Source organism: Harpia harpyja, chromosome 1, assembly GCF_026419915.1.
Source record: "Harpia harpyja isolate bHarHar1 chromosome 1, bHarHar1 primary haplotype, whole genome shotgun sequence".
NCBI lineage: Eukaryota > Metazoa > Chordata > Aves > Accipitriformes > Accipitridae > Harpia > Harpia harpyja.
Genome location: NC_068940.1, coordinates 75,989,151 through 76,001,183, shown reverse-complemented (window position 1 = coordinate 76,001,183; position 12,033 = coordinate 75,989,151). Strand labels below are relative to the sequence as shown.

The 12,033-nt window shown below is 41.0% G+C and overlaps 1 protein-coding gene across 1 annotated transcript; it reads right to left on the bottom strand.

Moving 5' to 3' along the window:
• Positions 1-3,288: 3,288 nt before the first annotated feature.
• AGR2 (anterior gradient 2, protein disulphide isomerase family member) lies at positions 3,289-9,038 on the bottom strand. The gene is made up of 8 exons (XM_052801038.1): positions 8,949-9,038; positions 7,175-7,312; positions 6,830-6,893; positions 6,689-6,741; positions 5,667-5,740; positions 5,209-5,272; positions 4,179-4,262; positions 3,289-3,590 (listed from the first exon to the last, which is right to left on the bottom strand). Exons 2-8 carry the CDS (start codon positions 7,302-7,304, stop codon positions 3,541-3,543), a joined length of 519 nt encoding a protein of 172 aa, XP_052656998.1. The 5' UTR covers positions 7,305-7,312; positions 8,949-9,038; the 3' UTR covers positions 3,289-3,540.
• Between the last annotated feature and the right edge of the window lie 2,995 nt (positions 9,039-12,033).

Here is a 12,033-nt window from a genome sequence, read left to right as displayed (position 1 = left end):
TACTTTGTCTTTTTAAGATGGTGATTTAAAAGATTGCGATTTAAAAAATCCCAACCAACACAAACCTTGAAATTCACATTGGAGGTGTGGATTCACTTTCAGAATCTAATTCTTAAAGGGAGGCAGTAAAACACATGAGTCTGGCTTTGGTTTTGGGGGGAAGAGACTAGCCTTCCTCAGGAGAGGTCTGACTCGCGTGTCAGTGTACAAGAAACGTACTGTTCTGACGTTTTGAAATGGAGCATTTTTTAAAAGTATTTATACCTATTCTTGGTGGGTTTTGTCTTTAAAGTTTTGTTTGTTCATTGCATTGTTTTTCCTCTTGAGAAAATAGTTTTGGTCGTATAAAGATTTTTTTTTTTTTTTGGTTGGTTTTTAGGGAGGCATTTTAACTTTCATCTGACTGCTCGAGGCTTAATTGTAGCCAGATTTTCTAGAAGCTATTTACAGCAGCAGAGTATCAAAATAACAGGGTTTAACTTGGAGCATTCTTAATGTTTACATTACCTGTCTTTTGACCTTAGCCATGTCGAAATGCTTTCTTAAAGTTTCTTATTCTGGAAAGTGTAGAAACCTGTCTTGACTTCTTTCAAGGCATCTACACATTTTTATCACATAAAAATAACTGGCTGTAAAATAATAAAATATAATTCTTTTGCATCTGTGTAAGAAAATTAATCCAGGTCTTAACTAACATACTGATATCACTGTACAGCATCTGCCTCCTTTCACATGAAAATAACTATCTATTACAAAAAGAAAAAGCTTGCATAACTTGAATTGATACCTGTAAAAATGTACCTTAAAACCTATAGCTGATAAGGGAATAGGAGTCTGCTGGTATTATTAGCTTGCATTATTATTTTTAGGCCTAATTATTTAAAGATTGTCCAATGCTAGTGGGGTTCTGGAGAACCCATCCATCCCATGCACTTCCAGTTACTGAGCATATATACTTCAGAAATTATTTCCCAGGTTTTCCAAAGAAATGGGAAAAGGGCTTTTTTAGGTACCTCAGCTTGGCTTGATGCCTCTGTAAACCTAAATAATCTGTATTTAGAGGAGGGGATGAAAAGAACAGAATTAAATTGATCATTTATGTGTTAAGACTCTTGCAAATTTGGCTAAGGTCAAAAGCAAACTACAAAAGCACAGCCTTAAGTGCAAAAAATTAATTTATTTTAAAAATTAATTTCTTCATACTTGCAGGCTGAACTAGCTTGTATATTTGCACCTATAGCACATAGACTAGTAGACTTTTGTAGAATATGCCTTAAATCCATTTGCTGGATATTATCCATAGCATCACTAAGTCAATGTAAGAACATTATGCTACTTCAGTAGAGTTATAAAAACAGACTTTTAAAATGTGATGGCGTGGGCAGCTTTTGTTTTATGTCAGATACACAGCTCTAGCAAGTGTACTTTGGGTCAAGTAGGTAAGATGATTCTGATAACCAATTGCTCCAGCCTCCCTCTGTGCTGTCCCTCTGCTCAGTGCTGTAATCACCTCTTTTGCTTTTTGTGGGTGATAGCTGCTTCTGGAGAATACTTCTGCCCCTATTGCATCCTTTTTTTCCCCCATCTTTTGCTTCGGAAGGAAGAAGGGAAGGACCTTCTGCAGCAAAGAATTTCTTCCTCGCAGTTAAAGGATGCTGCAATAGAAAGGAACATCTTAACTGAACTCCTGAAGCAATACTGAACTGCATGGCTGGAGCCCTTTCTAGGTACCACTTGAGATTTTCTGGTTGGTAGGGTTCACATAGCTTGCCAAAGACATATTAGCAGGTGCCTTGCTTCTAATTTTGCTGAGAAATTCCCCTGAGCTGAAACCCTTGCTTCTCTTGCCTGCCCTACCTTCTGAGGTGTATTCCTCTCATGGTTGTGATCGTGACTGGGTAGTGGTAGTAATGGTAATAGTAGTGGTAGTAATGGCTGACATTGCCAAAAAGCTGAGAAGATAATGGAGGTATAGTCCTGAGCAAAGTGTTTTCACTGGTGCTGCTGCTGGCTTCTTAGATATTTGAGGTTGCAAAGTCTCCTTTTGGTCTAAGTCTTAAGGTGGTGTGTGCTCCCGTGGTGTTCAGCTGCAGGGTTTCTCTTAGTTCTGACTCCTCTTGTCCCTTTTGGGCTTGTAAATAAGCAATCACAAGCTGTAACGCAATCGTGAAACTAACCATATACTCAATACAGTATCACTTCTATTAATCATCTCAAGGCTTTACTGAATTCTGAGGTAAGCAGGAATCTTTGAAGGGAAGCAGTTTTTGTCTTTAAAAAAAAAAAATTCTTCCAAGTAGGTAAGGTGATCCTCAGACAACTTCAGAATGCAGCCAGTTTAAAAAAAGAAACAAAAAAGCCCCACACGTGTAAGCAATCCCATCCTCTAGTCTTAAGTACTCTTTACACTTCTTGTTATCTGACTGTAAAGAAAGGGATGATAATGAGAGCTTGACATAGGTTGGTGCTACAGGAAAATAAATGGAGATAAAGCAGGCTGAGAAGTGCAGAGCTTAGCTAGCTGCTGAAACTGGAGATAAAAAGCTGCTTTCCTGGGCTCGGTTGGGCTGGGTAGAGTTAATTTTCTTCATAGTAGCTTGTATGGTGCTATGCTTTGGATTTGTGACCAAAACAGTGTTGATAACAGAAGGATATTTTAGTTATTGCTGATGCTTACACAGAGCCAAGGCCTTTTCTGCTTCTCACCCCACCCCACCAGCAAGGAGGCTGGGGGTGCACAAGGAGTTGGGAGGGGACACAGCCGGGACAGCTGACACCAGCTGACCAAAGGCATATCCCCCAGCCATATGGCGTCACGCACAGTGTATAAAGCTGGAGGAAGAAGAAGGAAAGGAGGGACATTCAGAGTGATGGCGTTTGTCTTCCCAAGCAACTGTTACGTGTGATGGAGCCTAGATTTCCTGGAGATGGCTGAACACCTGCCTGTCGATGAGGAGTAGTGAATGAATTCTTTATTTTTCTTTACTTGCATGTGCAGCTTTTGCTTTACCTATTAAACTGTCTTCATCTCAACCCACAACTTTTCTCACCCTTACCCTTCTGATTCTCTCCCCCATCCCTCTGGAGCAGAGTGAGCCAGCGGCTGTGTGGGGCTGAGCTGGGGTTAAACCACAACAGCCCTTTTCCTTCCCAAGTGCCTAGATGTAAAACTGCAAGCTGTGGTTTCAAGTAACAGTGTGATTTTACTCCTTCTAATAATGGTAGATGATAATAAGGAAAAAATACGTAACACTGCAACACTTTGTATGTAAACACTTGAAATGGATTTATTTTTTAAAAAATCATTTTTACAGTTGGATCATACAGTATTCTTCTGTATGCCTTAAATTAAAAGCCTCCAGCTTTTAAAAATGCTGCCCAGTACAAAAATGCTAATGTAAAACTGTAGTGTTTATATATATATAAACCAGCACTACACATCACTAAATATCGCTCTAAATGGTCCCTTCACCAGTTTCAATGAGTGGAGAAGAGATGGAAGATCAGACTTTATAGTATTTAGGGGCTTCCTTCTTCCCCTTACAGTTCAGTCTTCAGGAGCTTCAGCGCTTTCTGCATATTTGAATACACTAGAAATGAAATATTCATATATGTTATTTTTGTTGCAACTTCCTCTTCCAGCAACTACAAATACTGTAGAGAAAATGTCATTATTATTATTAAAGCTTTTGCTCATGTGCCTATTGCTATACAGATTCTGTGCTCTTCCAAGCATTTTGTGAACGTCATCTGTTTAATTTTGACTGGTGAGAACGTCCATCTCTTAATGCAAACACATAGGTGTTCGCAGGGCAGAGGGGGGAGCTGTGGCAAACAGCTCTTCCCTGCTCCCAGAAGGTTTCCTGACCTGGTACAGCAGGGCTTGTGCGCAGGAGTTCTCACCGTTGCTTACACTGAATACTGTTGAATTATGCAAGTTCCTACTGATGTATGCTTTCTTTTAAAACAGATGGATGTTTAAGGCTCCAGGGCTCTGCCATCATTCTCTTCACCTCACTGAGTTTAAGTCCAGCATCCTGTTTAATTCTAAACCTAGTTAACTGTCTTTCAGCAAGTACTGACTGCAAGAGTCCGTAATGCCTGGTGTTATTCCTTGTCATGTGAAAAATGTGACTGCTTTCAGAGTATTTCAGAATATTTCAGGATACGCTACTTACACAATGAAATGTCAGAAGGCTCGTATGTATAGAGACGGTTTGAGTATCTTCCAGTAATATCTGCTCTCACAGTCAGGGAAGGATCTGGAAAAAAAAGGATGAGAGAAGTTGTAGAGGACAGGACTAACCTTCAAGCAGAAGGAAATAAACCTTTCTGCACTTCTTTAGCTTCCCAAATGTTTCTGCAAGACGCATCTGCTTCCACTAACAACCAATAGATCATTCTTCTTGCAGTCACTGACATTTCAATTTTAAGTGTTGTATTTGCAGGTTTATTAAAAAGGGGATAGGTTTAATTCTGATCAGTGTTGATCAGCCTTGCACCCTGTGCCACTGCATAGTACCTGAATTAACTCTACGAGCTGAGGCTGCTTTCAGGCTACAAATGTTATTAAAAAAGAAATAATAAAGGCAGAGATAATACGGCAGTTGCTTTGGTCTGTTGAAAATGGTCATTGTGACCTAGATTTATAAAGGTATGTGTTAATCATGCATGTGTGTGGTATGCGAGGCTACATATCTGTTCTGGGAGAGGGAATACCTGCATGCGTGCGTGGCCACTAATACGTCTCCAAAACACAAATGCTTCACAGGGGTTTGTGCAGGTTAGGGGAGCACAGAACTGAGTACTGAGCTTTGAAAATCAGCCCTGAAGCGTCCAGGGTCACTGCTGTTCCTGCCATCTCTGAGACTGCGTTACAAACTGAAACCTGATGGGTTTACAGTATTTCTAGAGATAGGAGGATGAGCAAGGCTGAGCCGGTGCCTACCCATTCCAGTAACTGGCATCATGTCATTTTGATGACACGATGGACAGAATTACATCATTCATGGAATCCATGAGGGAGGAATGCTGGACCTGTGAAGCTAATGACCCGGCTGGGGTTGCTTTGAATTGCGTCCAACAAAACCAACTAGAAATTTTATATTTCACATGGAATAAATTCCTGTTAATAAGCCCAAGGATTTGAGATTCATGGTGCACCAGGGGCTTTGATCCGAGATCAGCTTTGACACTTGAGGTACTCACCTATGAACAAAATCCGAGGGACGTACTGGCCATCAGGTGAAAGATTCTTGTCTGTGGTTTCATACTTAAAGAGAACAGAGAAGGTTCCCAGTCAAGGAGGGCATGTTACATAAATATGGGGGTTTTTTCCTTCATTGTACTTTGTGTTATGAAACAGAGCTTAAAAAATACGTTGTGCAGTTTAAGAAATTCACTGTCTAGGATGCAATCTTTTAACAGCTGGAGTTGCAAATTTATAACAACAGTTAACGTTATTATTAAACTTTAAATTCCCTCATATTTTGAGGTTATGATAGGTACAGATGAAAGACACTTATTACTAAATCTATTATGCTTCAGCACTGGCCATTTTCCTAGCCAACCATAGCTATTAAACTGACTAATTATAGCTGGAGAAGCCATAATTAAAAATAGAACTTCACTGCTTTCACTTAATGAAGTGTAAGTGGGAAACTTACCACAAGGTTCAGGAGAATGAATTTTTCAGCCAATTTCTGTATATCTTTATGTTCAGCAAAGACCTTCTTGAGTGCTAGAGTGGAAATAAATGGGAATGAAAGTAAAATCAAATTGAGAATTCCCAGTTTACGATTGCAGCAAATGAGGATTTTAAGTTCATTCCTCTGGAAGATGATCAAATAATTTATACGCTGTGGTAAAGAGTAAGTATAATGGTAAAAAATGTCCGTCCTTCCTTCAGATACTACAGGTCTCAAATTTGTCTGCCAGAGCTTGAATTTGAGCATTTGACCCTTTAAACCTCCTAGTCTGCTATTGCAATTTCTGGCTCCAGTTCTTAAGGCACAGAAAATTCCATATGGAGGTGCAGGACTTCAGCCTGAAATGTCTGAGAGGATTTTAATGCTTCTACAAAATTATTCTGGAGTTACTGGAGCTATGGATGGACACAAAGGTCTTGCTTTGTGGATCAGCTTGCAGGAGGAAGAGCCCTTGGGTAAATTCAGAAATACTGGGAAAAGAGCAGTCCCAGTTACCAGAAATCCCACAAAAGCTCAGTTTCAGCCTGGCTTGGTTCAGTCCCTGGCCAGACTCAGTCCCAATCATCAGCGATACTGAAAGCTGAATATGTCCTTTCCAGTGAATTACTGTTTTTCACTACTCCTGGACTTGCTGTTGGTTTTGGCTGATTGTGATGCGAACCAAAACCAGATTTGCCGCAGGTCAAAACCTGCTGACCTCTGCTCATTTCCATATCCATTTTGTCTCATGTCATACTGAATTACCATTTTTATTTTATTGCTGCACATTGGAAAATGCCTACATAGGACAGCGACTTGAAGAACACTCTGCATGCTTGTGCAAGTCACTATTTCACTAAGCCATAGGCGGCAAGCAGAATGGCGCTGATTTTTGTTTTAAGCAGCATTTGTCCAGAAACCCCAAACCAGGTGATTTCTTTGGGTTTTGGGGTTTTTTGTTTGTTTGTTCGGATGGGGTTTTTTCGGTGCAAAGGGATTACCTTGGCTGTGCGGGCAGTCGTCCAAGTGGTGGATAATCATCAGGGGCTTGTTGCTGGAAAAACAGGAGTCCTGGTTAGGGGACGGGGAGGTGCTAGGGGGTGGGGTGAGGGGTGGGGCAAGGGGCGGGGCGGGGGCGGTACCCGTGCTTGGCGCGGAAGAGGGCTTCCTCGTACGTCTGCGTCCAGATGAGGTGGTCTCCCCAGCCTGCGGGGGGAGGACAGGCGGCGCGTTATGAGCGGGCCCGGGGGCCGCGGGTTCGCGTCCCACCCCCTGCCCGCGTCTGCCGGGAAGAGCTTTGAACAGGCACACTGCCAGAGGGCTTTAAATCAGGAATAAAGGGGGAGCGGGTGCTAGGAAATACTGGAAAATGTATTTGCAGAATGAGTTGCAAGAAAATTAATTTATTAGAGCAGCATAGGAGTCAAAACTTTAGCAGATTGCACTTTTTTAATTTAGGCTTGGGGTTTTTTGTTGGTTTTTTTTACCTCTGGAGAGTGTCTGAGGCAGTTTTGGTTTAGCAGTGGTCTCCTTTGTCTCCTTCTTGCCCATATCCTTCGCCAGAGCACAGGAGATGGCAACGAGCAGCAGGAACATGGACATGTAACGCTTCTCCATGGCCGCTCCTGGAACAGAGGAGAGAAACTTCACGTTGCCGTGCCTCCCAGGCTGGTGCTTGCTTTGAGGCATACAGCAGAGCAGGTCAAGTCACAGGTATGCAGCAGGGTGAGTCAGGGCTGAAAGGAATTGCTCCAGGCAGGGGCCTGGGCTTGGGGACTGTCAAGGAAGCGTGAGGTTTACTTAGCAAATTGCCATGAAGGACCCGGCTGCTTTCTACTGCTCGGTTCATGCCGTTGGGCTGCGGTCCTTTTAAGATGCGTATGTACATGTTAGTTTCTCTCTCTTTTCCTGTATATTGAATTTGCTCAGTAAAACAACTCAGTTTTGGTAATTCCAAAAGTACTTGCCAGTCCTAATAAGTTCACAGTTTTACCTCAATCGCCCAGTCTTACAGTAACCTAGCAGCAGGTGCTGAAAAACTAACTTGTCTGGGCTCTTCCTCCATTTTGCAGCAGGAGCAACTCAAATGAGAAGTCAGAATGTTAAGCTAGGCTTTACAGTGAGACATTAGCATTGGCACAGCTTAATGCTGTTGTTGAAACTTCCGATCCTGTCTTCCCCCTTAGAAGTATCATCTAATCCACAAAACCAGTGGAATCTATAGTGAAAAGAGTGGGGAGGAGCTGCTGTGTAGAACAGTAAGAACTGAAATGCAGTTTGCAGGTTTAAGCGACACAAAGCAGAGGGCTTTTCCTGAGCCGGACTTTGGGGCATGGAGATGGAGCTGAGGCACTTCTGATGGGAAGCTCCTCAGTGTTTCAGCTGGGATGCTTCTTTGAAGGGGTAAAACACTTTAGCAACATGACCCTATGTTTTCTCATTAAATTTCCTCCTAGAAACTAGAACAGCAATGTAACGGGTACAGTAAGAAAATCTATGATATTCCAAAAGCAATACAGAAAATTCAGAAGATTCATGCAAAATTACAACAGGCTGACAGTTTTTAAAATTCAGACAATGAAAATTAAACTCCAGAAGCATTTTTCTGGGTAGGAACTGCAAGAGGAGACATCAGCTGAATTTGCATCAGTGGTACAGTGCTCTTTGCTACTGGGATGTCCAGTAGACCTCAAACATCCAAAAAGTCACTGTTTCAAGGGCATGAAATAAAACTTTTGCAGCAGACTGCCTTTCTGCCCTATGAAAATTCTCCTTGGCAAAGAAGAAAATTGCATAAAGTTAAATTAAGCCCAGTGGATTTTCAGGATTGCTCCAAGAGTTGTTTTGGCTAGAGCTGTATAGCAGAAGTAATGCTTCTTTAAAAGAAAAAAAACAAAACAAAAGGTATGGGACAACCAGGAAGTTAAAGACCAGGCAAATTTTATGCTGTTGCTGATGCAGAATGCAGAAAGCAAAGACAGAGGAACGTTAAACCTGCTCTTTCAAAACTTCACCTCTGGAAGGCTATGTGCACTTTTGCTATGTTTTCCACCCCCCCAAAAAACCCTGCTCTCCTGGCTCTTTTAACCTGCAAAACCAACATTTCTCTACACATTTTTTTCTTCATAGCAAGCCGTGCTGAACTGTGCCTACTTTGCTGCAGTCTTTTCTTTCCATTGATCAGCTGCCCCAGCCCCAGGTAACCTGGGGTTCACAGCTCCCCCGGGTACTTTCTAAAGCAGCAAGTGTGCCATGCCTTACCTTGTTTACTCTCTCAGATGCCTGCCAGGGCGCGAAGGTGATCCCAGTTACAGTGTGAACACTGCTGTTCCTACTGCCTATTTATGCACCTTCACACACCCAACTCCACCCACAAGCTTTGAATTTGAATACTACTTTGAAAGAGCTAAACTTTCCAGTTTTTTTCCCCACCAAAACATTCAGGGTTAAATTTGTAATTAAATAACATTACAGTTTCCTGTCAGGTGCTACATTTAAAGTTCAGAGATGTTTCTGTAGACTTTTGGGACATTTTTTGAAAGGTGATTTTAAAAGGTTGGCAAAGATCCAAGTCCAGGTAAGCTTAAGTCAAGACTCCTGATTTGCCTGAAGAGTGATTTGTCTTTTTTTGATTGGCTGGAAAATCAATACGGGTTGCTGTTCTTTTAGTCCTCTGAAAAAGTTAAATTGATGACTCAGAACTTTAGACATTAATTAGATAATTAGCTATGCACATTATACAGATATGTGTGTATGCATGCATGTATGATACCACATAAGAAAACTGTAATAAAACCTAAAAGAAAGTTTGTAAAGATAGCCACAAACATGTATTTGGAAGCTATAACAATAAACTGTGTTCATAAGCGGAGGTCTGAATAAACATTTAATTCAAATTCCATGTTTAATTAGTTGTATAGGCAATTATTTTTAACTACGACATGAAAATCAACCATTTTAGGTTTCAGATACATGTATAATACAGTACGCTGCTTAGGAAAACAAAACCTTTTCAGGTGGCTGGAAGGCCATCCCTAGTGTTGCACTGACTGCAGATGGTCCTTCCTCAGAGGTCAATGTGATTCTGTCCTCAGCAATGTATGTTGAAACTACAGTATGTTCTCCTTGGTGCATGCCTCATATATTTCAGTGAGATTAAAATCACATGTTCACGGGCAGTGAACACTTAACTACTCAGTCAGGTAGATGAAATCCATCAGATATCTATTTTCCTGTTTGAAATTCACAGTGCTTTCTGATGGCTGCAAACAGCACCCATTTTTTTCTGAACATGCTTAAGAGAACGTAATGCTTTGGATCACAGTTTGGTTTTTGTTTTGTTTTAATCTTTTGTGACAGTAATTAGAAAAATGAGGTGCAGAAGCAAGATGGAGAACTCAAGGAAAAAAAAATATTGATGTTCCTTACAAATGTACAGTAGTACCGTGCTTTGCTTAGATATTTGACTTATTAGAAGGGTGAAACCAAACCTCCCAGGGAGGCCAGTCATTTTAACTCCCCTTTCTGTATGTTTCATGTCATCTATAGCCTGATTAAGAAATGAAATGAGAGAAAGAGATTGCGTATCAATCTCTGTTCTTCCTCCAGCACTTCTCCTCGAAGATTCAGAGATGTATTTTGTTAGCTTCAAATCACATCCACTCGGATTTTCTTATAAAACATACACCAAAATAAGTTTCCAAGATGCGTATTTCGACATGTAAGCGCTCACTTTGGACAATCAAGTTACATCCTTAATCCACTTCAATGCAGATGTACAAGTCAAAAATTAGGTACCTGTTTCTGAAATCTTGGTCTCAGCTCAGGCAATTCATAATTGTAATTTAATACGCTGTTGCTGATTATTTTCTCAGGTCACACCTAACAGCATTTGGTAGTTTTAAAGCCCGTAACAGAAGTTCTAGCTGCTCTCTGGTTATGTGAAGAGATAATGAGCAGATAGGCTCCCACTCCCACATATGTTTTTTAAATTGGGTTTTGTCTAAAAATGCATTTTCAAAACTAAGCCCCCACTCACTCCTTGGCTCCTGCCTTAGATGTATTCCCATTTAATATGCACCTTTGCTTTCTCCTGTTTTCAGGAGATGCACTTACCTTAACCTATTTCCACATAGCTTTGTGCTGCTCTGTAAGAAACTCAATAATTGCAATACAGCTACTCACAGGGACTTCCCTATCAGCTCAAAGCCAGTGATCTCAATGGAGCTAGCTGAACATGTCTCTAAACCATCCTTGTGCCTTGTTAACAAAGAGAGAGGTGAGCTCAGCCTTTCCCACAGCTCCCTGCTTAGGTCCTGAGACTGTACCCAGCCACTGAGTTAGCTTCTGGCCACTTACCAGGGACTACTTTCTCTGCCTCAGTGACTAAATCCTGCAGGAATTGCCCCAGGAGAGCTTGGAACAAAATAGGACTATCCCAGAAGATTTTTCTTTTGCTCTGCTAGACCCAATTACCGTTAATACTTAACATCTTTACAAAACTAATAATTGGACTTTTCCTTTGTTTTTCATTTTTCCGGTCTGAAGGTACCCTTGTTCATTATGTTACACAGAAATCAGCACAGTTTTGGTGACTGATGTTATGGCCGTTTTAAAGATGTTTTCTGAAGCGCTTAATTTTTGCTTGTGTTTTGTAATATATAAGTTTTAGAATTCCAAGAAGCACGGGAAATTCAGCCACTCCTCCTAATTTCATAACAAACACATGCTTCCAGGTCTTGTGATCTGCTGCTCAGAATAAATAGCAAAATGTTACGTTGGAAGAATAAAAGTAATGGATGAAATGTATAGTCAGTACCACACTAGAAATGCTTTGAGTCAAAGCCAGAGACAGCCATATCTGGGAGTCAGTGAGCTTCTAGGGCTGTTAAAGTAGTAGTATATTGTAAGACAAAGTGCTTGAAAGTAGAATAAATTCATTTGAGAACTGGTCAAGCTTTTTTTGTCAATGCGTTAACCACATGAGCTGAATAGTCATTTTTTATCACCTGAAAGCTGCTTGGATGAAATTTGCCTGATAAATTTTCTGGAAAGCCTTTCACCCCAAAGTTTAGGAGCTGAGACACCTCTGATACGTATGGCAGATGCAGTTCCCATTCTATTCACCCCCCCCCCCCCCCAAAAAAAAAAAAATTAAAATCCTTATCTTGAGGATTATAGGTAAGTGCTCTTTGGATTGGGATATGGTCTGATGATTGATGTTCCCAGTCACTCATGTCAAGACTGTTTCTTTTTGTATAATAATCATTTATGCTGGAGCAGGAACCAGACCCCAGATACCCCACTTCCCAGCATAGTTGTTGGGCTGTTAGGCAAGAAAGCAATT

What these genes read in the sequence shown, in the direction of transcription:
- AGR2 (XM_052801038.1), bottom strand. Translation starts at nt 7,304, where the DNA reads ATGGAGAAGCGTTACATGTCCATGTTCCTGCTGCTCGTTGCCATCTCC. An exon ending in GCCTCAGACACTCTCCAGAG is followed by an intron (nt 6,894 to 7,174) that starts GTAAAAAAAACC and finishes CTCCCCCCGCAG; the next exon opens with GCTGGGGAGACCACCTCATC. An exon ending in CCCTCGGATTTTGTTCATAG is followed by an intron (nt 4,263 to 5,208) that starts GTGAGTACCTCA and finishes TTTTTTTTCCAG; the next exon opens with ATCCTTCCCTGACTGTGAGA.